At 41.1% G+C, this 27,407-nt stretch overlaps 3 protein-coding genes across 3 annotated transcripts; 2 read left to right on the forward strand and 1 right to left on the reverse strand.

Annotated features, from left to right (window-relative positions):
• Window positions 1-430: 430 nt before the first annotated feature.
• Window positions 431-16,117, forward strand: LOC146709654 (von Willebrand factor A domain-containing protein 1-like). The gene is made up of 6 exons (XM_085456715.1): window positions 431-779; window positions 9,460-9,999; window positions 10,136-10,414; window positions 11,110-11,385; window positions 11,562-11,849; window positions 11,959-16,117. Exons 1-6 carry the CDS (start codon window positions 710-712, stop codon window positions 11,976-11,978), a joined length of 1,473 nt encoding a protein of 490 aa, XP_085312841.1. The 5' UTR covers window positions 431-709; the 3' UTR covers window positions 11,979-16,117.
• A 1,403-nt stretch (window positions 16,118-17,520) lies between these two features.
• ora3.1 (olfactory receptor class A related 3, tandem duplicate 1) lies at window positions 17,521-20,760 on the forward strand. The gene is made up of 4 exons (XM_085458049.1): window positions 17,521-17,790; window positions 17,995-18,252; window positions 19,763-19,999; window positions 20,471-20,760. Exons 1-4 carry the CDS (start codon window positions 17,521-17,523, stop codon window positions 20,681-20,683), a joined length of 978 nt encoding a protein of 325 aa, XP_085314175.1. The 3' UTR covers window positions 20,684-20,760.
• A 325-nt stretch (window positions 20,761-21,085) lies between these two features.
• ora4 (olfactory receptor class A related 4) lies at window positions 21,086-24,137 on the reverse strand. The gene is given in 2 exon segments (XM_085458050.1): window positions 21,086-22,557; window positions 22,644-24,137. Coding segments are annotated over 2 exon segments (1,083 nt in total). The 5' UTR covers window positions 22,731-24,137; the 3' UTR covers window positions 21,086-21,561.
• Between the last annotated feature and the right edge of the window lie 3,270 nt (window positions 24,138-27,407).

Consider the following 27,407-nt stretch of genomic DNA (forward strand, 5'->3'; position numbering starts at 1 on the left):
TCACACAGGGCAGTGTCTCAACAGGCCACATTCAGCCGGTGCTTTCCATTTATTGATCCTTATCTGGTTATAAGGGTACACATTCACACACGGGGGGCAGGAAACTTATCTGAGAGAAACATGTGAACTGGCCTTCGCTTTAATTTTCTTATGATCCCGTCACGGTCTTTCTGTCTCTGAAAGTGGAGTTCAATTTTGTGGTCAGCTAAGGGGGCTAACAAAAAAAAGACAAATAAACTGTAGATCACATCATCCAGCGTTTGTTAATTTGCAGAGAAAACAGGTGAGCGCATTTTCTTGCAACCAGCGCGGACACAAGAAAATGCTTATGATTAGCATTTCAGGACATGGCTGCTGATTTGGGCTATGCCAGAATACGTGATGACCTTTGGACCTGGTTATGAAAGTTATAAAAGACCAAAGTCCAGAAAAAAAAACCTAAGGCTTAATTTCACTGCTCTGCAGCTGGTGGAAGAATAGTCTAAAGTAAGCTTTTCTCTGCTAAGGAGATACGATGTCCGACACCTTGTCCTGAGACAGGAGTGCGCATGACGCAGGTGATCGCTGAAGCTTTCAGCCGTGAGAGCTGCACACACCTCCGCAGACCGAAGGAGCACGGAAGGCGCTGTAACCAGATCCCGAGTCTGTTATTTCACCTGCCCGTGCTGTTTCTAAACACATTCATGTATTTTGAGGTCGATCGGGAAGGATGAAGAGCGTTTTTCTTCACTACGTTTTTTTCTGGGTGACGTTACAACTGATTGCTGTACCTGCCACAGGTGAGTCGCTGACTTCGGGATACCACACCGATACGATAGAGACGATGGGAAGGTATGACGCCGAGTGAAAGATAAACAGCAGCACGCAGGTATAATCCACAAGCTGAAAGCTGGCAGTGGCATTTTAGATCCAGAATAGGAAAACATAACTTTTTAAAAAATCGAATTGTGGGCGGAAAGCGCGTTTTAAAAAAAATTCTTACAATGAGTTCAATGTTTTGTTTTAATGTGTGTTGAGTTGTTTCGCAGGCATTTCATGAGTAGCAGACCAGGAATCATTTCCACATGCAGTCTGGTTTGAACAAGCTGTCACACGGATGGCGTGTCCCAGGGAATTTAGTGGTTTATTGCATAACAATGTTTTATTACTTTTTAATTTAGGAGCCCGTAAAGAAAAACGATATAATCAGTATAATTATCTATAATAATCATAACGGTTTCTAAAGGCTGTCTGCAATGTCACTATAAAGAACAGAGTTTTATTTTTTTTTTAGGAAACCTTTAATCAACTAAAAAACTTTTAGTACTCAAAACATTCAGTGTAATAGTACTAAGTGCTTGCTCTCCATCATAGTTGAGACATACATATTGTATTTGTACACCTATAGATAAGTTAAAGGCTTTCAAATGAAATAAGATGCACTGATGTAACCAATAATGTGATTCTGATAAGGGGCTTTTCCCCTTGATGAAGTCCAGGTGGCTTTAACTGGACTAAAGTTGTTTTTGAGCCTTGCTGTGGAACAAATTATTATTTTTAGTGATATTTAAATTCACCAAGCAATGGAAATGTATGACACCAGCCAACGTGGATGTCAGCCATGTTGAAGAAACTAATGCAAGCTTTAAGTGTCTTGACTGGCCGCTCTATAGAGCCAGGAGAAGTGTGGGCGTTTTTAAAAATTGATGGGTTTTGGAGCTTTTCCTTTCTGCTGCACTTCTGATGCTGCTGGAAAGAGTCTGTCTGACTCCTGAGCTGCAGCCAATAAATCCAAACTTTAGACAAAGTTAAAGAAAAATAACAGTTGGAAAAATGGTAAATCAAACAAACACATTCATAAAACTGTAAAGAAAAAAACAAAGTCAAACAAACGGGTAAACTCCATGTTCTTATAGTTCAACATAATCAGTATAATATTAGTACATGTCTGTGCTTTAGGAATATTTAGCCTGATTGTGCTGTTGGCCATCACACTGAGAAAAGTAGATGTATAGGTTGTTGAGGTACTAAAATGGGCCATTTTAACCCGTTGCTAGGTGGTTGCTAGGCATTTATAATTAAACTTTTGTGGATAAAAAAGATTTTTTTTAATAGCTGTGAAATTAAGATGAGGCTTTCTTAAGGCATTGTAGGTGCATGGAGGCTAAAAACAGATCATTTTAGCCTGTTATTAAATGGTTGCCAGGCAACATATTAGTATCATAATATATTGTGCATAACTCTGCTTTATGTTATTGTTGGGAAATAAAAGCGATACAATGCTTTAGTGAGACGTTATAGGTTCGTAAATGCTAAGAATGCGTCATTGTTGCATGTTGCTAAGTGGTTGCTAAGCAGTGTGAGGACATCACAACATCTGATATTCACAAAAACCTTCCTAAATATACCTTTCTGCCAAATTTGGCTGCTCCAATCACTGTTGAAGATAAAGTTGCTGACAAACACACCACTGAAACAAGCCCCTCCCCTCAAGGCAGCTTTCTTCTGATTGTCTGCCTATTGCAAACAGTTGGGCAGGGCTTCTGTGCTCAAGGTGGTGAGCTTCTTAATTCATTCAGTAAAAGGACTAGATGCTACAATCCCTGATATGGCATTGCTTCGAATCGAGAAAGTCTTGAGGGATGGCTGTTATGAGGAAAGGCAGCCCAGAAACTTTACCAGGGGGACGCATTGTTGTGTGCCTCAGCTTCACAGGGTGTTTTGTTTTTTACCCAAGCTAATCTGCCATTTTTACCGTTTACCTTCCTTTGTTAGCTTTAGGGATTAGAGATCTGATCTAGATTATCATATTACAATTTAGGAGACATCATCAGTAGTGGACCTTGGATTCATCGGGTGTGCCAAGGAGGCCGTGCCAGGGTTGATCAGGCCCCAGAGTGTGTCAATGGTTTATGTTAATTTTTTATTTCTTTACTACTTTCTTCTGTTTAGTTTTCTACAATTTATTTTCTTCTATCAATTCACTACAACTGAGAAGTAATACTTACCTCTTTAATATTTATGGAACCTCACTTATTCAAAGGTATAGAAAAGATGATAGAGAGAGGACAAAAGAGACAAGATAGGAGAGAGCAGAGCAGAGAGGAGAGCCGGAAGGGGGGGGGGCACCTGATCTGGCGTCCCACACCTCCCCGCCGGATCGGGCTGTACGCTCGACCTCCCCACTGCCTCCCAGAAAAGGGAAGAAGCAGAAGGGAGAAGAGCGGAACATTTTTCCATTTCTTTTTTCTCTTTCATTCCTCCTTTAGGTTTCACTACCATGAGGTTAACTGCACGGCTCCCAAGAGGACCTGGGGTCAACCAGCAAAATTTTTAGTGTTAGGTTTTCTACCCTTTTGTCACCCTCTACTGAGGCAGGCCCACCACAGGTTGATCAATCCTGGGCGTGTGTCTCACGGTTAGCTGGCTGCCTTAGCTGCCCAAGTGATGTCAGCCCTCTTTAGCCATAGCCGGTGACTGGTCCTCTCAGCAGTGTTAGCTAGTTCTCTTATAGCCTGCTGTTGCGCCTGTCCTCTGATTCCAATCTCTCTAAGCAGTTTTGCTGTTGCATTGTTAACAAAGCCCCTGCACCCCACTTCCAATGGGCGCTCCTTGATCTTGCAGCCTCTGTCCTCTGCCTGTCCTTTCCAAAAAAAAAGTCTATTAGACTCCATTCCCCAGATTTCACTCCATGTGAGTTTCCTCTTTTCCACACACTCCCAATCCATCCAGCGACCCTGCTCGGCCAGCGCTACAGCTCTGGCATGTCTTACTGTTTCCTCCTGTCGACGCACCTCCTCCACCACCATTTTTTTGACGTTCCATTACAGATGTCTGTTGCCACAGAACCAAACTTGTCAGTGTTTTCTCTCCATTTCAAGTCATTACAGCAGGCCAGTCAAACAAACTGGAGGCTCTTACTGCATTTGAACCACAAATATGGGAGTGGTAAGAATCATCGTGTGTGTGCGTGCGTGCGTGTGTGTGCGTGCGTGCGTGCGTGCGTGCGTGATGTCATGTCCACGTTGCTCACAAGCTGTTCGCCATATTACAGTGTTTTCCCCAACTACAGGGAAAGTGGTTCCTGGAGGTTCTCATTGAAATTGATTGTAAAAAAAAAAAAGAGAAGAAAAAAGTGCTACACCAAAAACCCACCAAGATATTGCTTTGGTTGCCAGCAGATTACCATGTTGCCAGTAGTTTTTCCATGTTTTCCTGCAATTATTTGCTAACTACTACCCCAGAGGTAATACATCATGGTAAAGGAAAATGGAGACACTTCACCTTCAAAGCAAAAGCTGTGCTTCAGTGCTACACCCAGCATTTTTCAAAATGTGGAACTTTTATTTTGAAGGCAAAGCGCCTCCAGTCTCCCTTCAGCTCAGAGCTGTCAACGGTTTCCATTCAGACTGTGACCGCAGCACTATGCTAGCAATCAAAGCAATTACAAGCAAGCTTTTTTCCAACTGGTTAGAGAATACATATTGTTCCCTAGCAACAGGCGGTTGCCAGGGGGTCACTGACTGGTTAACAGGTCTGTGCGATTGGGACTTCAGCAATCACTTTTCTGTTGAACACCATCAACTTGAAGCAATCACTCAAGTGTTACAATTTTTTCCCTCCTGACCAGTGGTTGCCAGATGGTTGCGTAGGCATGTAGGCTGGAGCCTTAAGAAACTCCTGTGGGGAGCTTTATTTCCGGTGTCCTATTCGCGCCTTGTTTACGGTCCAAAACAAGTTTAGCAAATGAATGAATCAAGCGGCGATTTACATTTCTATATATGTCTTGGGCATTTACCCAATATATCTGTAAATGATGTTCATCGACTTGTCGATATTTTTCCCCCGCGCCTCAGAGCAAAAGAGAAAAGGTATTCAAATTTTATATTTCTCAGTATCTATAAACAGCTGTCCCTCGTTTATCGCGGGTGTTATGTTCTAAAAATAACCAGCGATAGGTGAAATCAAGTAGCCAATTTTATTTTTTGACGGTGCAAAACGTTTCGCGGACATACAGTACTGCACTTCAGAGTCACACTGCTAGCGATCGATGCAGCGATTCTGTACTGTACAGGAGAGACCGTCTGCAGCGATCAGGAAGCAGGACACAATGTGATGTAAAAAAAAATAAGCATGCAAACGTGCACTAAAAAATCTGCGAAACAGCAGGTGAAAGGTGAACCACGTTATTAGCGAGGGACCGCTGTAATTTTGAAGGTAAGTCACAACATACCCTTCGTAAATACTAATGCATAGAAACCGTTACCAGCAATCATTCATTTTTTGTGTGGCTTTTTTTCACGGTTTGTTAACATGCTGTGTAGGTGTGTACTTGACTAGCTGATATCGACATAACGGGGGAAACATCTGGTTTGACTATTGTTCACCTGTAGTTTGAATGCTGAACATTTGCCTATTTAAATCATAAGACCAGTCACTATACAGAGATGTGCTTCTGAATGTGGACGATGTGTCTTCTGATTCTGTAATGCAGTTCTGCTTGTGTTGAGCGATGTAAACAACTGATCGATCTAAACTCCTTAAACGTCAAAATTGATCATTAGATTTTTTTTATGACACAACAGTGGTGAGTGTTCCCACCTTCTGCTCTTTGTAACTTAACGCGATCTTTCCGTTTTCGAGTTTTGGACATGATTTTGGAGTATATCTTCGCAGTAGCGGGGGCGATCATGGCTCAAGAGTTGGGAGTTCGCCTTGTAATCGGAAGGTTGCCGGTTCGAGCCCCGGCTTGGACAGTCTCGGTCGTGTGTCCTTGGGCAAGACACTTCACCCGTTGCCTACTGGTGGTGGTCAGAGGGCCCGGTGGCGCCAGTGTCCGGCAGCCTCGCCTCTGTCAGTGCGCCCCAGGGTGGCTGTGGCTACAACATAGCTTGCCATCACCCAGTGTGTGAATGTGTGTGTGAATGGGTGGATGACTGGATATGTAAAGTGCTTTGGGGTCCTTAGGGACTAGAAAAGCGCTATATAAATACAGGCCATTACCATTACCATAGCGATTGACCGCAAAGTAAAGCTACCGGAAATGTACAACCCTACATCCGGTCTCAAACCAGGAAGCTAGCATTTTCTCGTGCACAGGGTCTACTGGCATGCGTTGTGCGACACTATCTGTTTTGTTTTTGTTTTTTTTGTTTGTTTGTTTGTTTGTTTGTTTTTTGTTTGTTTGTTTGTTTTGGGGGGGTTTTCTTGCTTGGGCCATGCAACAAAAGTTTCCCACTGTATCAAGCGACTCACACGGTGTGACGTACCTTCGCATGACCGTGTGGAATGACAGGAAGCGGACGCTCATGGTACACATGAAGACCGTGAGGGCTGCAAAAAGTCATGGCATACAGGCAGATTGCAAGTGTGCTCAATGTTGACAAGGACATAGTCAAAGCTGTGGTCCTTACAGATGGCTACATCTAATTAAAAGTAAATATTTGACCTGATTAGCTGTGTTTGAGATCTGGAAAGCAAACATGGAATGAGAGCAAGTTTTAATCAAAATGAGGTTTTTCGTTTACTGCCTGAAAAGCTGAAGAGCATTGCACGAATAGTGTGTAAAATATTTTAGATCATGATGAGTTTAGAAAGTAGCCTTTGTTGATTCTTCTCTGACATGAACCGGGTACTGTGCCATCTGTCTGTTGGACTCACAGGGAGCATATCTGTCACTGATCCGTGCAGCACCGCGTCATGGCATATGGCACCGGCACAGCTCGAAGCCAATTATATGACAGATGATTCGCTCAAATCTCTCACACACATTTGCATGCATTTCTCCTCTGAGGAATGCACCGAGATGTACAACTTCTGTACATCTCAACAAGCAAGTCCAATCTCCCCTCATCTTTCTGTCTCACTTTTGGTCTTTTTTTCCATCCTTATGACTTCTCCCTTCTGACACAGTGTACATTTGTCACAGTGCTTTCACTTTATCAAAGTTTCTGCCCTTCCCTCTAAAAGTTATTACTGTTTCATTAACAAACCTCAGATATATGAGGGATAAATAGACTTAACTCTATTTGGGTAGAATCACCTTCTGTCCAAACTGTGCTAAGAACCAATGTCAGTCTATTTGCAACAGATGTGATCTATTACAAATATAGAGCATTTTGTGAACCACAGGCATGAATTTAGGAGAAATCACATGCAGAGAGCACAATAGTTTGTCAGAGCAGATAAGTGGCTCAATCATTAACTGGATGCAGGCAGGATGGTGCTTGTAGTTAGGATTGATTTTTTTTTCTTGTTTAAAATTATCCCAGTAAGACACCTGTTTGATGACAAAATTCGCCACAATTGCTTCTCAGAAGCAAAGCAACCAATATGTGTTTGTCCAAGTCGAGAGATCCTATAGAAACTGGATGTATATTCCCTTTTTCTCACCGCATTGGTTCTTCTTCTTCTCCTCTTTTTTCCCCTGATTTATCTGCAGTGTAAACCCATCTCCACTTTCATATAATAAATCTCCTTCTGTGACCAATCCTGTTGGTTCCTTGCTATTATAAATCCTCTGCGATCGCTGCACCTGAAGTGTTCTAGGTGAAATGTTTTTTCTGACGTGTGTTGGAAGCAGCAGAGAGGATTGTTCTCAGTTATGCATGAAATAAGACACCTCATATACGCCAACTCCATGTCATACTTTATATCAATGCCTCCCCGCGGACAGTAACTGCACCTGTGACAATGATACGATCTGCTTTGTATGGGTTACATGAAAGCAGTGTCGCTTTTTTATTTGACACTAATAGAGTCATGATGGCGTCATTTGTCACTGCCAAGATTTTAAACTTTCTCTCAGGAGGAAGAGCCAACCTTTTAAGACACACTTTTTTTGGAACATTTTATATTAAAACTAAAAATTTATCTGCCTGAGCTGTCATTCAACCTGCACAAATTATGCTAATATTGCTTTTATTGCTAATATTTTTTTTAAATATAGTGTCATTTCATGTCATTTCATCAAATGCTTCCCATTTGACCATCTCAGATTTGTCTGAAAAGATTCCAGGAGAAGCAGAGAAACGGTTTTACGTCCCTTCTGTCACTGTTTTCTGAATAAATATTTCAAGGAATGAAGGTTCATTTTCTTCCTTTTGTGATTCTGACTATTTTCAGAGGAATGTTTTTGATTGCATGTTAATCTAATAAACAGTGTGACCTATGAATCATTAAAGCATTAAAAATACTCCTAACTTGAGGTCAACCAGTGTTGTCTACACATAACAGACAACTTAGTAAAGAACCCATTTTAAACAATATCTTTAGGCTCTTTGATACTAGCAGCCTGTCACGTAAACAGAATTTATTTGTGTTACTTTAGATGCATTTATGAAAAATTTAAAAAATGACCCAGTTTCACAGGTATAAAATTGTATTTTCAATTAGATGATCCCCAAAGAAAGCTGAAAAGTAGATGTACTTAAAAAAAAAAAAATTAAAACTGGCAGTTCCTAAGAAAAACTAGATCACTTCGATTTAAAGTAGCTTAACAACTACTGGAATCATTGGCATAAAATTTGTCAAATTGTTTGAAACCCTGAGGTAATGCTTTCTTCTTCTTGCCTCAGACTCAAAGCTGAGTCTGTGCCATCAGCCTCAGCTGTGTTTAATATTTTGAGCTGACAGTCAATTGATTCCTTGATATCTCGATGAGTTGAAGTCGGCATGTTGCGTTTAATGAAATGTGAGGTGTTAGATGTAATAAAGAACCCGCACACATTTATCATCCGTGACGCTTTGATTATGTTGTCTTTAACTTTAGAGATTTGTTGTTTACAGGCCTTAACTAATTAGATTCGCCATCACTGCTCTCTGTGGCATTCATCGATGCAGCAGAGACACACAAAAACAACCAGCTAATGAACATATTGGAGCTAAAAACCGAAACACTTGATTAGTAAAGATGAAAACTAGAGCTATAAATATTTCTATAAAATATGGGAAGGATTTTGATTCAGTTTTGATTCAGGTAACACAAACATAGTGTTATGCACTTCTGTGCGATGTTTAATTAAACAGTCTTATTGATAATATAATGCCTATAATATATTTTCCTTAACAAGCTTGCTCTCATGGCTCTGTTGAGTGCATTCACAAGAAGATCCAAATGTACACATGGGAAATGTAGTCCAAAACTTAAAAAACACTTCAGTTAACTGTGATGATTCTACAAGCAAAAGTAAAAATCAACAAAAGACACAAAGCAGGGAAGCAGAGGATGACTCGAGGGATAAAGGCACTGATTATCTAAGAAAGGAGGAGTAGAGCACACAAAATGAATACCCAGGAAAGCAGCATAACAAATTTAAACAGGTAAGAACATAAATAAATGGTGAAGGAAGTGCATCAGGTTTAGTTAATGAACCAAATAACTAAATATGATACAGCTACTACTTGTTTGAATTCTCTATGATGGAGGATCATTGCCACATGTTGAAAATAACCTTCCAGTTTTCCTCCTCTTCTGTGTAGTGCTGAACTGCTGTGAGGGGGACATTCTCCTTTTGCTGGACTCCTCGGGAAGTATAGCAAACTATGAATTCTCTCGTCTGTCGTTCTTCGCCGCCGACTTGCTGCGTCCATTTTCACTGGGCCGTGGGCACGTGAGAGTGGGGTTGCTGCAGGTGGGCACCGACCCTCACCTGGAGTTCGGCCTCGACGTCCACAGCAATCAGGAGAGTCTGCAGTCGGCCATGCAGGGCATCAGGCAGCTGAAAGGAGACACCAACACTGAGGCGGCGCTCGGCGTTGCCCGCGAGCTGCTGACGGAGACGGATGTGAAAGTGCCAAAGATTCTCCTGTGGCTGACTGACGGAGTGCAGCCTGGTGACGTGGACAGACCAATGTCAGAGCTGAAGATGCGGGGAGTCTCCGTGTTAATAGTGTCAACTGTACATGGGAACTACCAGGTGCTAAAACGTGTGGTGACACCTCCGCTGGACTCTCACTTATACTCTGTGGACATAGACAACATTGACATCATCACAGAGGACCTGAGGAAGGCCATGATAGGTGTGCATTTGTGTGTTTGAAATGCAGTATGCGGTCTATTGTAGACTCAGCAGATGGTTAATGACGTTCAATTCCAGAATTATTTTCTCCAGTTTCGTGTTTAATGCCTGCCTCCCCTCTCTTATCTCATCTGTAGAAATCATTCGTGCTGAACGGCTGCGTGTGGTTGATTTGACCTCCCACAGCGCTGTGTTGCAGTGGCGCCCTGTTCTGAGTGAAAACAGTAGTTATTATGAACTCTGGTATAAGTCTGTGAGCAAACCAGGTCGTGAGATTAGACGTACTTTAACGGGAGACTCCAGCAGGGCAGAGCTGAAAAATCTGCAGCCTGACACGACCTACACAGCGTCCCTCCGCCCAGAGTCCAACCAGGCAGTGTTTAATACACTCACCGTAACCTTCACTACTTTTCCTGGTAAAAAACATTTATTATTTATTATTATAAAAATTCATCTTCAGAGCTGCAAACTTCAAAAATACAGCAGTAAATAGCTTCAGACTTGCATGGAAACCTAAATAAAAGCAACATAATAACATCTGAAATCTGAATAAAAACCATTTAACAATTACTCTGTGAACATTGTCTAAGTAAGATTATGAGAAAAGAGCCAAAGCTCCTTAACTGGTGCCTTTGGTGAAAGATATGCCAGTGATTTCTACCAAGCTCTTCAATTATTTTTCATTTTAGGGAATCACATGCATTAAAAGAGAATTTTCCCATTAAATAAGATTTATATAGTGCCTTACAAGAAACCCATCGTCAAAAGCCAAAGGACTTGGTCAATATGTGGCATTTGAACTCTCCAAAAGTTGATTCTGTTCATCTGGACGTAGTGTTTTCAGTTGGAGAAATGTTTCGTCACTCATCCAAGTGACTTCTTCAGTCTCAGCAGACTGCAGGTTTCCCCAACCTTATAAACAGCGTTTAAGCCCAGTATATTACAATACCCCATTTTACTCATTCAGTTGCAGTTTGAAGCATGCTAGGGTTTCTACAGGAAGTTAAAACTGATACTACCAGTGTTTTAGCACCAAAAGTTAAAATTGAATCCTGAAAGCCATCTTCTCACCTGCTGCTGTGTGTGTCCCTTCTTCTTGTGCACTCCTCAGATGTTTTAAGCCCAGCAGTGGTCCACCTGTCAGATCATGGTCCTCATCAGATCCGTGTAAGCTGGGGTCCTCTGCAGCTGGCTCGGGTACAGCAATACACAGTGGAGTACGGAGCTATTCCCAGTTCACATGTCCGCACTGTGACCTTACCCAGGCATAAAAATTCAACCTTACTGACCGGCCTGGAGCCGGGCACTCAGTACCTGGTTACAGTCACTGCTCTGCAGGTGGATGGAAAAGAAAGAGCTATGTCTGTGAGAGCCTGCACACTGGCAGGTACTGATATTCCTTCTTCTTCCAGTTCAGTCCCATGTCTGCACTGGAAGCTGACATTTAGAAGTTGATACTTAAAGGCTCTTTTGTTGTTTTTAAATAATTGCTATTTGTAGATTCTGTATCAGCCTTACTTATTACCAGGCTGCTTAAATCTTTGCCTCTGTTCCCTCTTGCAGAAGCTCTGCCTGCTCTGATTGACCTTCAGCTGGAACCAGTAAAACGACGGGACTTGGGGGTGGAGGAGATGCAAGTAAAGTGGCAAGCCAGTCAGGGAGGATTAAGAGGCTACTGGATCAAATGGGAGACAGAAAACCCCCACAGCACCACCTCTTCAATGTACCTACCTCCTAGCTCCCGTTCAACGCAGCTCACCCATCTTGCACCAAACAGTCGAGTGTGTGTGTCCCCCATCTACAGCTCGGGCCGAGGAGACGGGCTGTGCTGCACTGCCACGACTCACAGAGGTTAGCTGGGCTAATTATCACCACTTGCATGTTTCCCTCTGCAATTGTGGTCATGCAGAAAGTTAAAGGAAGTGCAAATTTATGTTTTTCTGTCTCTTTTCTCTGATAGATTCCAGACAGTGGGGTTAACAACCAGTCTAAACCAATCAGGCAGCCAAAGCAAACCACTCAAGCACTAAATAAGTTGGATGCAAATATTTCATCTTGAAATTAATTCTAGTGTGAGGAAAAGGCTTTTTCAACAACTCCACCACCAACAAAGATGAACAAATACACATGCCACGTACTTAAATCTTTTTTCCAGGCAATGCGGGAAGACAATATGCCACATCAGCAGTGTTGGGCAAGTTACTATGAAAAAGTAATTAATTATAGTTACTAGTTACTACTTCAAAAAAAGTAACGGAGTTAGTAACTGAGTTACAATATTCTAAAAGTAATTCATTACTTGAAAAGTAACTATTGCGTTACTTTAAAAAAATGTTTAACCCTCTGGGGTCCAGGGTATAATTGGCCATTTTTAACTACTTTTGATTTTCCCTCCACATTTTACCTTTAAAAACTATTTACTTTGCCTTGTTTGGTCTCATTCTTTTCAGCACAACCTCACGTGTCTAAATTTGCAGTCCTGTTTTCATTTTGACATACTCTATTAACACAATTGATCTAAAATCAGACAAAAAACATAAAATCAGAGTAGAAAAAGTTATATTTGTACTGTAACAACCACAAACATGTTTAATGAATCATATTTCATAACTTTAAATGCAAATATAAATTGTCAATTTTAAAATCCTATGCACAAGTTTTGCAAACAACAAAGTTATTTGCATCCATTTACTTTTTACCTTGATTTTTTTAAAAATAACCATTTCAAACTATTTACAGAACAATCAGCTGTTCTGCATTCAATAAGATGCCACACAAATTATTTGTGCCACTCCAAAACAATAATTTCTGTCCACTATAAAGGAGAACATCACAGCCTGATACCTGCAGGTCTGACAGCAGCAGGTGTATCACTCCTTTTTCTACCTGGGGACAGCAGTCGCCTCATTGTTCTGACACACAACACAAAACTATCCACAACACTACACACTAACTACACAAGACAACACATTAACTACACACTCCAAACACGCTAAACTTCACAAATCTCTCACATCTCAAAACTCTCTCTCTCCCCCTCTCTCTCTCTCTCGCCGTCACTCCTGAAACTTCCCGGTTTTGTTTTGTTTTTTTGTTACTCTCTGCTTATGTCTGCATAAGCAGAGAGCGCTTGCTAGCGCTGTCCTTAGACAGTAAACGTGATGAAACTATTGAGGAAAAAACGCCGCGTATATATTGTTTATCGTGACTCTGGTTTTGCGTGGCCTATCAACACAATTTACAAACTGGTATATATCACCTTGTTGCTTTGTCTTTAAGTGGTCATGTGATTGGCTTACCACGACTACTTTATTCTTCCTCAGTCAAACAGCAGCACTCTTGCAGGTGTTGTAGACAGTGATCGTGATTATCGTCCGCGGGAGCGCGCGCAGCTGCTTAAAGCTGTAGCGTCCAGATTACTTACAGCTACTTTCGGCAACTGATATAAAATGCGGTAAGCTGAACACAGCTTCAACTGCCTGTTTGTTGAAAAATAGTAACGGACCGCATTTTCTTGTTAGTAACTGTAACGGCGTTGTAACGATAGGAATAGTAATTAGATTACTCGTTACTGAAAAAAGTAACGCCGTTACTTGTAACGCCGTTATTCCCATCACTGCACATGAGTAATCCAAGGAGCTTGAAAAGAAAGCAAATGGACTCCTTTAAGTTGTAGTTGCTTTCCTTTCCAAGCTCCTCAGATTACTATGACCATGCTGACTGAGAACCTACACAGACATGCCACATGAGTTTATCCATATCAGTCAGAGGTATCAGTCACAGATACATTCACGTACACACACTCACATACAGTTGTGCTCAGATGTTTACATACGTCATGTTCATTTAGGACTTTTAATCATTTCTATGAACTGTTCTTTTTCCAGGGTGGAATGATTAAACACAATACACCTTTTAATGGCTTTAAAAAGTCAAGAACTGAGTGCACAAGCTTGAAATTATTTTGGATTTTCTTTAATCCACACAGGGTCAAAAGTATACATACACCCTCACTCATATTCTGTTGTTTTTCTACCCAAGTTGAAACTTGAAAATAAACAACGACAACCACTTTCAATGTGTGTTTGGGATCATTGTTCTCTTGAAACAGCAAGTTTCATCTCTCCAACTACTGATTGGAGGTGAATTTAGGGTAGTTGTCTTTCTTGATTATTCCATCCACATTGTGTAATGTTGCAGTACCACTGCTATCAAAACATCCCAGAGCATGATGTTACCACCACCATACTTGAAAGCTTCACCTTTACTTCTTCAAACTTACCTCTTGTCATTGTGGCCAAATAGCTCAAACTTTGTCTCGTTTAACCATCAGAAGCTACAAATTTTCCATTTTTTTCCTTTGTTGGCACTGCTCAGTCCATGGTGATGTAAAACGAGTTTCCCTGTGGACAGTGATGCTGATGTTTCAGCAGATTCAGTGTCATTACATGTTTATTCTCTTCTGAGAGTGACAGGTTGCCAACGTCTGAAAGATGACCCAAAGTGGAGACACATCTGAATAACTTGTACTTATGCACAACTTTTTGAGCTTGTGATCTTGGAATCTGCATTTGTTTGGAAATGGCTCCAAGAGGCCCTCCTAACTTTTGTAAATCTACAGTTCTCCTTAGAGTTCCTTGGTCTTTGCCATTGTTCTGAGTATTGGTCAATCCAATGACTGCTGTCAAACAATCCTTTTTATACTGATGAAGAGAAACTCATCTGTATGTATATTTCTGACCCTGTGCAGATTAGAGAAAAACCTAAATAAATTCAAACTTGAGCATCCAGTTCTTGTTCTGTCAAGTCATTAAAGATGAATGCTGTACAATCACTCCACCCTGGAGAAAGAGCAGTTAAAAGAAATCGTTCAAAGCTCAAAACTACCACGGCATTCATGCCCACAGTGAGTGAATGTAAACTTCTGACCACAACTGTCGACAGCATTGAGAGCTAGTATGATAGTTAGTGAAGTGAGTGCACTTTTGTTCATTTGAAATAAGCTCTTGTTTTTCTTAAAAGTATATTCAACAATTTTAGTCTTCTGTTTGTAAATTAGTTACTTTTTGGGTTATTTTTAAGTAGAATCTGAATGGAGATTTGGTTACAGTGCCTGGAGCAAGATCTGTTTTTATGATCAGCTGGAGAAGTCGCCAGTGAAAGCATGCTTGCAGTGAAATGAAGAACTTAAGTGCCCCATTCATCTGTGACCTGAGCAGCTGAACTATACCCTGATAATCAGGCTGAGATGCATTTTGTTTTCTCTTCCTTACTCAAGATGCAGGCATCAATTCAGGTCGGTAACAAGACTGGAGCTTCTGTGAAAGTCTTTACACAGCTCAGCTAAAACTTGAAACCACTTTACTGCGTTATTTTACCATTTAATGATGGCTACATTTACAAATGCACTTGGATTTTTTTTTTTTTAAAACACATATTAAATCATTCTAATAAAGTTTGAGAAATTTTAAATAAAAGGTAGAGGATTGTGATCTCAGCTGAAATTTTGTAATCCGTGAAAACTTTCTCTGGCAGATGATCAGAAACTGTTTAGTTTCGTTACTTTAACAGGGCTGTAGCTTTGTTTGGCAAAATCACCCGTTCATTTTAGGATTTCATTAAAAAAAAAAAAAAAACACACACACACATTAGGAGATGTGTCAGAGCATTTTTCATCATCTTTCTTTAGTTACATGGTTTATTATATCAAACCAGTTCAACATGTTCTGATCATGAATGAGTCAGAAAGTGTTACCTACCCGAACAGACGATATACAGTCAATATTTTATATTTTCCTTTCTCTGATGGACACACTCATCTCACAGTTGAATGTGTCTCCACGTTATCATAAGTGATGTGTATATAAAAATGTTTTTAAAGCTGATGGGATTAAATTTGATACTTGTAAATTATGAAGATGATAGTTGTATTTTTAGCCTCCAAAGGTGCTGATCAGACATATGTAGGCTACTGTGAATTTTTTTTTTTTTTTTGAATGTGCTGACATTGTATGTAACGCTACTAAATTTACTTACAGTTTTGTCTACTAACTAATGCTGTACAGAGTAAATAAACATTTGTTTAAAAAATGAATTAAATAAATAGAAACTATGCTGTTTTGTCTTGTGTGTTGTATTTGGTTTGTTTAAGGCGCCATCTAGTGGTCATTAGCTGTAATCAAGAGGCTACTTTCACCCGCTCAGTCTTTATGCCAGATGACCTTCCTGACGCAGCCCTACAGATACTGAGATACTGAAAACTAAGTAAATGGGGAAACTTCCTGTTCTCTTGTCATAATGCACTCATTTAGGATGAGTAGAAGTGATGTTCTGCTTCATAAATAAGTAACTCATGCGTTCACAAAGGGGATAAAGATGTTAACTGGAGCACTGATTTGATCCCTCGATGCAATGCAGAATGCATTTTGTCGTTGCACATCTCACATTTCAGAAACTTTTTCTTTTTTCTTGTCTTACAGTTACGCTAACTCAGTGCAACCTGTCATCTAATTTAAAAAGATGAGTATACCCCCTGCCGGGTGCTGCTAGCATTAATGACACAAATAAGAAGGAAGCCTCGCTCAGTTGGTGATAAAAATACTCCATCTATCTTTCCTTAATTGCTAATCCAATTCAGTGATATGGGGCTGGAGTCTATCTCAGCTGTCACAGGGTGAGAGGCGGGGTACATCCTTGACAGGTCGCCAATTCATTACATGATTAACACAGAGGCCGACTCATATTCACAAGTAGGCCCAATTTAGAACCACCAATTAACCTAATATGTCTGCCTTGTCTTGGACCTTAATAGAAAGCTGGTGCACGCGGAGAGAGACCATGCAGAAAGTCTTTGGCCTGGATTTGAATCAAATACATTATAACGTAACCTTATAACATAAATGGAGAAACCCTCTGTGCATTTTTGCCTAGAGCGCCAAGAAACTGTAAAATTTCTACTGGTGAACACTGCAACGTGTCCTGAATAAGGAGAGAGGAATTCCCACTAAGTTACTTATTCTAACAAAGGTGCAAAGTATTGATTTTCTTTAGGAATATCTGTTAGTAGGTTTCATGACCACACGCTAAACAGCCTTCACTTCCCTTAGGATGATGGTAGCAAACTTGCAAGGGAAGCATGTTTATGCAAGGAAGTAGATTAATCTCCTGTGTTTCATTAATATACACCTCATGCTCTCCGAGGATTCGAGTATCATGGATGCTTTGTAATGTTCTGTGGCCTGAACAGTGGTTGTGTTACAAGAGCACAGCTCCAATGATACAGGCAAGATCATTTTATTCCAGTAAGTCCATGGAGGAGTAATGCAGGTGATTCCATCTTCAAACTGAAAAAATCAACCAAAAGGCCAGTTAACTACAGTCCAGCGTCTTACTAGCTTGTTCGAGGATAATAACTAATATATCTTCACTTGATATTCATTCAAATCAACGATGAAAATTTCTTCAGAACTTTTCGTGAGCTGTTAAAACTCCTTTACAGCTTGGTCTATTTATTTGTGGAACAATGAGCAGCCTCTCGGACCAAAGAAAAGATCTTGCAGGGATGAGAATGCATATCTTTGTTTCCCCTGCACAAACTGCCTTTTACATTATCCTGGTGATAATGGGAATTCTGGGCAATACCACTGTGATTCTGGTCATTGGTAAGAGCATAATCTTGGAGCATAACTGGGGACGTAACTCGGACATCATCATCGTTAACATGGCAATGTCTAACTTGCTGGTATCACTACTGAGGAACACACTCCTTATCATCTCAGAGTTTGGACTGCAGGTATTGTCATTGTCCATAATTCACTCTTCACTCATTTCATAGTCTTTCTTTTTTTTTTCAATACTCTATGTTGGTTGTGTTTCACCGAATGATGTGTTTTACACAGAAAACATGCATGAAAGATCAAATTAACCAAATTAAATCTAGATTTAACTTGTGAGCCCTTTACGCTTACACCTTTAAGCCCCTCTTATGTTGTTACAGATATATACAGCCAAAGGGTTTTGTCAGTTGCTAATGGGCATGTCGGTGTGGCTGCGGTCAGTCAATGCGTGGTCAACACTTTTCCTCAGTGCGTTCCACCTCCAGACGTTGAAGCGTGTGGCTCCTGGTGCTACAAATGGGCCCCGGGGTGCTCCTAAGACCCTCCTGATGTGCCTGGGCCTCATCTGGATTGGTAACCTTATTTACTCGATTCCAGCTCATATATTTTCCTCTAATGGGAACAAGAACACTACAGAGGTGAGAGGGGCACTGCCAAGGACCTTCCAAGTAGTCTATTTCTTTTTATTTGTCATCATGAATAGTAATTTTTCAAATTATTTTATCAATCAATGTTTTCCCTGTCGTTATTCTATCACATAAAGTGACACGTATAACAATGACTGTCTGAAACATTACATTACACAATTAGTAAAAAATACTTAGCTTGTATTCAAAACTAATGCAATAGTTTTGTATGTACTGATGATACTCATATGGTTATCAAATCTTTGACACTGTATTTATCATTTAATTACAAAAAAAAGAATGAATAAATGCATTTCACATTTTAACAGTCATATAGATCTTTACATAGACACAGATCTGCCATTTTAGTAGGTACATCTGTTTAACTTGTCATTAACAAATATCTAATAGGCAACTTCAATCATTTTGGCATTGACATGAGGTCCAGATGACCTCTGAAGTTTAAACTAAGCATCAGCATGGGGATGATTGTTGTGTGGGCTCCTCTGAGTATTTCAGAAACTGCTTATCTGCTGGGCCTTTCCTTCAAAACCAAGTCTAGAATTAACAGAGGAAAATACCAAGTGAGCGGCAGTTCTCTCTGTAAAAAGGACTTTTTTTGATAACCACTTGTTAAACCTGAGATATGCAGAAGAGAATTTTGGGCAACACGTCAAACCTTGAAGCCAATGAGCTGCAGCAGCAGAACACTGACAACACTGTCAGCAGCAACTGGAAACTGAGGGTACAGTTAACGCTGGCTCATCAAAATTGGACAATACGTGATTGGAAAAATGTTGACTGATCTGATGAATTTTGACTTCTGCTGCAGAATTCAGATGACAGGGTCAGAAGTTAGTTTAAATAACATGTAAAAATGGATCCACCCTGTTTTGTATCCATGGGTCAGGCTGATGGTGGTGTAACTGAGTGAGGGATAATTTCTTGGCACATCCTTGGCATTGTAGTATCAGCTGAGCATCTTTAAATGCCACATGTGCAGCTGACAAATCTGCAGCAACTGTGTGATGTTACCATCTCAATGTGGACCACAGTCTCTGAGTGACTTCTAATAAGGTGTACCTAGTATAGTGTATGTGTTGTTCTTCCAACCCCTCTGATTTCATCAGGGCCATAATAATAATTACATATTTTAAAAGAGACAAGAACCAAAATGAGGTCATCTAAAACATTATCAGCAACCATAATCATCATTAAACTCAGACTAGACCATTTGGTATTATTTTAACTACTACAGTAATTCTAGTATTACTGTGTATTGCAGTACTGCATATGTTTTGTCCCATTGGTTTTGCCATAAGCATTTGCTTGATTTACTTTTTCTCTATTTTGTTTCTCTCAACTCTATTTTAAAAAATTAAGAATGTATTACGAGTTCACAGATTCTTGGCTTATCGGCTTTGAGTGCCAAAATCTATCAATGATCTAGAAAAATAATAATCTCTCTGACTTGCTGGCTGAGCACATGACCCACCCTCTGCTCTCCCTGCTCTTTCCTCAGACATTGATGCTGGTGAGCAGCACAACACGCCCTCTGCTGGGCTGTGTGTGGAACTTTCCCTCCACCATTGGCCTGGCCTACGCCACCACATCTTTGGTGATACATGAAATGATTCCTTTAATCTTGATGGCCATTACAAACCTAACCTCGCTTTACACCCTCTACACCCATGGTCGGAATCCACAGAAAGACGCACCGGTATTAAAGCGGGTGCCAGCCGAGAAACGAGCAGCCAAGGTGAGGAAGAAGGGGGCACTGGAGGTAGATGAAGGAGTCAGCGAGCTGTGTAAATGAATGTAAAATGTAATAAGTTGCTTTTAAAAAATGTAAATGCATTGCCTCAAAGAATAGGACATCAGCTTGAGAAGGGACAGCTGCACATTCACACTGTCATCAAACGCATCCTCCCAATGTGCTGGTTTGTTTCAGGTGCAAATTCTCTCATATCTCCCTGTGACATATGAGTGCCACTGCAGCCCTGCCTCCTGTTTCAATCGCTCCAGCAACCACTTGCAGTCTCTTCTGAGTCATCACTCTTTGTTTCAGTTTGCTGTATTTGCATAGAGTGATGAGCTCAGCTGTAAATCAGTCTTTTTAGATATGAGCTATGTGACTGGATGTGTTTAAGAGTAAATCACTACAGCAAATTCAGCAAAGTCTTGAACTCTGAAAGGGCTTTCTTTTTAATTGTGTGCTTTTTTTTCCCAGGTGATTCTCACCCTCATACTACTCTTCATCCTCTCATGGGGGACCAGTGTTATCTCTGTCAACTACTTCAACTACAACCGTGGCTCCTCAGCCAATTATCTGATGGTCATTGCTCGTTTTGCCAACATCATCTTCATTGCCTTGTCACCTGTCATTCTGGCGGTCGGCCACCGGCAGCTTCGTTCTTGTATCAAGTCCACACTCGTGCACTGATGGTACTCTGCAAAAGCTCTGGAGATGCACCTAATATGCCATCACTAATCATGATCTATTGTTTTTTTATTTATTTTTTTTTTTTTTGTATTCATTATAGACAAAAGGGTCCAAAGGAAAGAAAAAAAGTACCACGGCAGTGGCTGAAGCATTTTGTTTTTGGTTCAGTATAACATCATTAATTACCATTATGGCTTCTGGTGATGTTTTTTGTCTCACTAATTTTAAATGAGTGGGAAAACACAAGGCTAACCTTCAGAAACGTATGTTTGTAGCCAAGAAGAGGTTTCCAAAGAACAGTTTTGGTGTATTTTTGATTGAGGATGTTTCTATGTTGTAATATGTTGCGCTTCAGTTCATGAAAATTTGGTCAATGTCAAGGTGACACCAAATGTGAAATTGAAAATTAATATTGCCCCAAAACAATATCCTAGACCTTGAGGGACATGAGTATCTAGGTTGGCAGTCGACCTCAACCTTCATTGTTAGCACCTGAGATAAAAGATGACCTTAAAAAATGATTAAAAAACCATATTGAGTAATAGTTTAAATAGAAAGGTCTTGAAGAGAGCTGTACAACATTCTTTTTATTTATTTAATGTCACAAAGACGCTAGAAAGTTTTGCAAAATCCCACACCGCATGAATATATGTGAAAATCCCAAATTTAACCGTTTATAGGAGCCAAAGATTTCATTCGACTCTGCTCCAAACATATGAGTAAAGACAATAAAATAAAGACACCATTTTAGTATGTAATGCTTTAAGGTCATGAGTCAAAGGTCACACCTCAATGTGTTGTAATAAAAACATAATAAAACATGAGAGTTTTAGTATAGTCCTTGCTCTTCTCTGAGTGCTCTTGTTCAGAATTTATTTTTATTTAATCTTCTCTTGCACTTTTATGACCTTCATCTCTCTTTGAACAACAAAAACTGTTTTTTTCTTTCCTGTAGCCGTTGGGGATTTAGTCTGCTTTTCGGCACCCTTACTGTGACATTTAAGAATTGTAGCTCACCCTAGCATCATACTCAGGATTTTTCTCCTCAGTTTTCCATGTCCCAGGGCCACCACCAAGGGGCTGAATCCCACAAACAGTGAAGAAGAAAAATGGGAAACAGTCAGCAGCCCTTCAGCATGGTGCCCCCTGTTGTGGTTGTAGTACGTTACTGCAGCAACCTGTAGCACCCAGCAGACAACAAACAGCAACACCAGAGACATGATTACTTGAGCTGCCTTACGTTCGCTAGACAGATGTTTGTCGAGTTCGGTGTGGGTCCCTCCTGAGGCAACAGCTCGGATGTGCTTGGCCAAAGCGTGCAGTGTGGCAACATTGGTGCAAACCATCAGCACCAGCGGCAACACCTCGTTCACTGCCAGCGAAGTAGAGGCGAAGACCGTGCCTTGTTCTTCTGATGGAAACTCCCAGACGCAGCCTAGCAGAGGCCTGGTGGTGGAACTGATCACCATCAGCTCCACTGTGGCATTGCCTCTAACATGAGTGCTGTATACCAGTGCAGGGACAGAGAAAGCCAGGTTCGCCCCCCACACCACCCCCAGGACAACCCAGAGCCGCCGCCTCTCCCTCTGGACAGTAAGAGGTCCAAAGGCCACATTTTGGCGTCTCAGTGTGGTGCACTGAAAAGCACTCAGCGTCAGGGTCATCCAACATCCCACGGCTCGCCACCACACCCACAGCAGCATGAAGACTCTGCACCATCCGGAGGACAAATACAGATCCAAGCCCAGGTCTGACACAAAAATAGGCACTGTGCGGAAAAGTGAGCTCAGCAGGTTTGCTAGGGACAGGTGCACCAGAATAAGGTCCGAAGGAGGGAGTCTCCGAGGTGGAGTCTTAGTGACTGACTGAAACACCTGATAGCAAAACGAGACAGACTGAGAACAACTCAAACCAAAACATTCAGCCCACTTCACACTCCAAATACTGTGTGCTTTCTCACCACATAGATGACCAGGATGTTTCCCAAAATACCAGAAAACACCAAGACCCCAAACAAAATCGCTTCTACAGTGAGGACCTTTGACATGGTATCATCCTCTGCATGGCGACGTACTTCTCCTTCTCTTTATAACAAAAGGCTGGTATGTGAGCTTGAAGAGCTCTACTCCTCACAGTTCTCATTGTGTTTTATACATGCGCACACTGATAAACAAACACATTCATCACACATAAACAAATGTTGCTGATCAGTCTCAAGGTCAATTTAATCTGACCATTAGAAGCTGCGAGAGCACGAAGGTACGCATTTTCCAGCTATCCATGCGTCACAGAGCAGTTCAACATGCTGCCCATCAACACACGAACACCTGCAAGTCACTACTCATACTAACCACAGCACATAACTCTGCAATGGATTAGCAATCTGACCTGGGTATTATTTGTTTGTTTTTATTGTCTCATGATAAGCTTAGCTAAAGGGCAATAAAGTAACAGGTGACCAAATGCACCAGAAAGAAAACGTTCAAGTGATTCAGCACTTAAAATCTTTTAGTCAGCCATTCACACTCACTCCCTTGGTGTTAATTATTTACCGGTTAATCTCTTGAGAAAACTCAATTACTCTTAGCTAAGCACATCTTAGTTAAATGTACACTGAGAACCGAACATCATCATTATGAATCAGCAGTGGAATTTTTTTCCGCTTTGTTTTCTGTTTTTATCATCAGGAGAGTTTCCATAAGAGAACCCATGAATCTCCAAAATACTAATGTATTTGTTTTGTTTTGTATTTACACTGCATATTGCTGTAGACTGCACAAAGTTCTTTTTGGGGCGGGGGGGGGGCTTGTATTATGTGGAGGTCAGATGTTCGTAACCAAAAGGTTGTTCATCAAACTCCCAGAACCAGTCTCAACAACAGCAAACATTAAGACTCTCACAGAAGAAGGACTGCATCAGAGTATAGCCGTGCATCAACAGAGTCCAAACTCACAAGCGGATATAACAACATGTTATGAGCACATGCAAAGTGCATTAATGTGATTTTGAACCACATTTAATCAGCAGCAGTGACTTTGCTTTGAAGAACCTGTTAATACTCATGTTTCGAACATCAATACAAGATGTGTCATGAGTGTCATGTCATCAGTCTCGGTGTAAACTCGTCAGTTTACAGACATGCAAAGTACTTAAATATTAAATATCCCAGCTTTATGTCATCTAATGCTGAGCAAAGTGTATGCCTTCCTGCTCTTTCATATGACAAAAACTGCGACCAGCAACAGTAAATTATATACTACAAAGTATATAATTACAGTACAAATACTGAATGATAAGATTGCTGGACTGTGGCTTTATAACCCGAGTACACCGCGGACCAAACAAATTTTAGCTGTAGGCTATTTAATACAAACGTGGATGCAATCAAAAGCACTCTTATGTTAGCTTAAGTTGGCACGCTGTGTAAAACGTAAATAGAAACAGAATGTAATGATTTGCACATCTCATTAACCTACACTTTATCTATAATAGAACACAGAAAACATATAAATATGTAAACTTTGACATTTTACTAGTGTGTGACAATTTTCAGCTTACTTGAATTTGATGCCCTAATTGGGATGGGGGGGAAAATGCGTTACTAAAAAGAAACAGCTGGAGGATCAGTCTGCATCTAACTACTCTTGAGCCGCTCCCTTATCACAAAGTGTTTTACACTGGATGTCCTTCCTGACTCAAGCCAAAAGGGAATTATATCTCTGACTGGAACCAGGTCAGCAACCTTTTGCTTGCCTAACAACTACGTAAAGGACTATGGAGCCACACTGCAACTAATTAGGTTACTTAGCAACAGGTCATTAATGTCATTTGGCATAAAAAGAGTCTTTGAGAGGCAGATTTTGTAGTAAAGATGGGCAGAGGTTTAAGCCAAATGTTTGTGGAAGAATTTAGAAATAATGTTCCTTAATGTGAGGAACATTATTTCCTCACATTAAGGAGGAAATAATGTGAAGACTTTGAATATCTCGTCATGTGCAGAGCGTAATATCATCGACGGATTCAGAAAATTGGGAGAAATCTCTGTGTGCAAGGAACAAGGCTGAAAATCTATATTGGATGCCCGTGATTTTCAGGCCCTCAGGCAGCACTGCATTACAAACTGTGATGATTCTGTCATGAATCACTGCATGGGCTCAGGAGCATGTTGAGAAATCCACAAATCTGGGTTAAAACTCTATCATTGTATCATCTGGCCTAAAAAACAAAAGGAGTGAGAGCTTTGGGCTTGTTATCAAGAGTCAGTTCAAAATCCTGCAGTGATAGTCTGGATGTGGATTAGTGCCAGAGGAAATGGCATTAATGCACATCAGGAAAAGCACCATCAGTGCTGAAAGGTACATACAGGTTTGGAGCAACATATGCATCCAGACAGCATCTTCTGTCTGGATGGGAGACAGCATGGCTTCATAGTAAAAGTGTCAGAGTGCTGATGGGCCTGCCTGCAGTCCAGACCTTTCACCAGCTGAAAACATCTGGCTCATTTTGAACCAAATATATGCAATTATGCACCCCTAATATATATTAGAGGTGCACATATCCATATTGAACCGTTCGATACAGTGCTTTCGGTTCGGTGTGCATATGTATCGAACAATACAAAATGTTTTATTTATTTTATCAACTTTTCTTCTGACGATGCTGTCTGTGTTGAGCGCTCAGTGGATCTGCGTTCGACTACTCCGCCTAGGCTGCACTGTCGAGTGCAGATCGACTGAGCATAGCGCAAGCTAGCAAGACAGAAGCTAAGCTCGTTGCAACATGGCAACTTCCTCAACGCTACCCGAAATTGAACCTCCCCCACCCTCATTCAGATCTGGCGTTTGGAACTATCTTGGTTTTCATGTGAAGCATGACCCTGATGGTAAGCACGTCGTGGACAAAAGTAAAACAGTATGTCAGATGTGCCAGGCAATGCTCAACTGGTGGGAACCAGAGGCGGAGGCAGGCATTTGATACACCTGGGGCTTAGCCCTAAAGGGTAGTACGCATGTGGGGGGGCTTTAGAAATGACTCAAAGATTAATAGCCTCTGTTTTGAGTTTTGTTCAAAAAAGAATGACTTCATATAACGTTAACGGTGATTTGCGGCGTTATGGCGTTAAAGTCATTTTAACAACAGTAACGCTGACAGAACTAGTGGGAACACAACGAATATGACTGCACATTTACGCCGACATCATCCTAGTTCAAAGACAAGTGGAAGCAGACAAAAACAACAAGCACACATGCTACAAACTTTACCCGAGTCATTTAGACAGCCGTTAGCACATGATTCTCCTTATGGGGACCTGATATGTTTAATATGCTGCTGAGAATATAGCCCAGAAGAAGCGTATAGTATAGCTTTTATTTTGGAAAGAGCCATTTCGCTGTAATAAACTCTCTTTTCCAAAGATGAGTGATTTCTCGATCAGATAGATTTATTTATTTTTTTAATAATTTTGTTGTTTTAGCAACATTACATTTAAAAATGTTGAACCCCTAATATATATATATATATGAGAAAGAAGAGCCAGGACTGCTGAGCAGCTTGACTTCTGCATCAGACAAGAATGGGACAACGTTCCTCTCCCAAAACTCGAACAGCTGGTCCCCTCAGTTCCCAGATGTTCCCAGGCTGTTGTTAACAGAGGCAGAGGAGCGGATGTAAACAGTGATAAACGTGGCTTTGTTCTGCTTTTTTGATATGTGTTACTACCATCAAATAAAAAGATGAGCTGATATTTTTTTCTTAAAGGTGTACATACTTTCATTTCAAATATATGCTTTCTTTATTCTGTTGTGGAAAAAATATGGGTTTGTGAGGTTTGCAAATCTTTCCGTTTTTATTTAATTTTACACAGGGTCACAACACTCTGGCTTTGAACTCAGTTTGACTTCATCTCAGACAATCTGACCATTTTCCAGGCTGAAGCCATGAAAAGAGCATCGATGCTGTAACGTTGTAACTGGGCACATTTTCTTCCAGCGACCCGACCATAAGTCATAAAGGATACACTCAGCGCAGGTGGGCAGACTTCAATCCCTCCATCAGTGCTGTTTTCGGGAGTCCGCACAGGTGACTTGACAGCTACCTGAAGCGCTGTGTGGGCTGATGACTCACAAACCGAGCACTGATGACAAGAAATATTTTGTGCACGCACCCACGCTGCCCAGCACTCCGCGGGGCGCGCTCCTGCACGTGCACTCTAACACAACAGGCATCAAAGCCATTTACGTCAAGCCAGACGGGAAGAAGAAATCCAATCTGATGGCACGAGCCTGCTCCTCCGGTCCACTCCAACTGTCCGGGAGCAGCGAGCTGCACTGAGGCCACTTTTATCGCCGTTTCTGGTGCATTAACTTCATCCTGCAAGGTCACCCTCGGATCTCTCACCAACTGCACGGGGCGCATGACTCAATGTTATTTCTGTCGCCCATGGATCCCGTTTCACGCGGATTTTCTTCGCGTGCACTGAATTGGATCGCATCTTATGGCAGACATTTCAGCCATCGCCCATCTGATCCACTGTGAGAGGAAATAACTCGACGAGAGCTCGGTGAGATGACAAACCCGCAGCGACCATCCCTGCTCGCCTTATCGGCACTGCTGCTCTGCACGCTACCCCAGACAGCTGGCTCTCATCAGCTCAATAGCTCATCATTATCATCATCATCATTATCGACGCCCTCATCAGAGGTGAGAGACAGAAATAATGTGACCC

This window comes from Copadichromis virginalis, linkage group LG5 (assembly GCF_057382275.1).
Source record: "Copadichromis virginalis isolate Kocher_CV1m ecotype Utaka linkage group LG5, C_Virginalis_male_GT1.1, whole genome shotgun sequence".
In the NCBI taxonomy this organism is placed as follows: Eukaryota; Metazoa; Chordata; class Actinopteri; order Cichliformes; family Cichlidae; genus Copadichromis; species Copadichromis virginalis.

What these genes read in the sequence shown, in the direction of transcription:
- ora3.1 (XM_085458049.1), top strand. Translation starts at nt 17,521, where the DNA reads ATGAGCAGCCTCTCGGACCAAAGAAAAGATCTTGCAGGGATGAGAATG. An exon ending in GGAACAAGAACACTACAGAG is followed by an intron (nt 18,253 to 19,762) that starts GTGAGAGGGGCA and finishes CTCTTTCCTCAG; the next exon opens with ACATTGATGCTGGTGAGCAG. An exon ending in CCGAGAAACGAGCAGCCAAG is followed by an intron (nt 20,000 to 20,470) that starts GTGAGGAAGAAG and finishes TTTTTTTCCCAG; the next exon opens with GTGATTCTCACCCTCATACT.
- LOC146709654 (XM_085456715.1), top strand. Translation starts at nt 710, where the DNA reads ATGAAGAGCGTTTTTCTTCACTACGTTTTTTTCTGGGTGACGTTACAA. An exon ending in CCTGAGGAAGGCCATGATAG is followed by an intron (nt 10,000 to 10,135) that starts GTGTGCATTTGT and finishes TCTCATCTGTAG; the next exon opens with AAATCATTCGTGCTGAACGG. An exon ending in AACCTTCACTACTTTTCCTG is followed by an intron (nt 10,415 to 11,109) that starts GTAAAAAACATT and finishes TGCACTCCTCAG; the next exon opens with ATGTTTTAAGCCCAGCAGTG.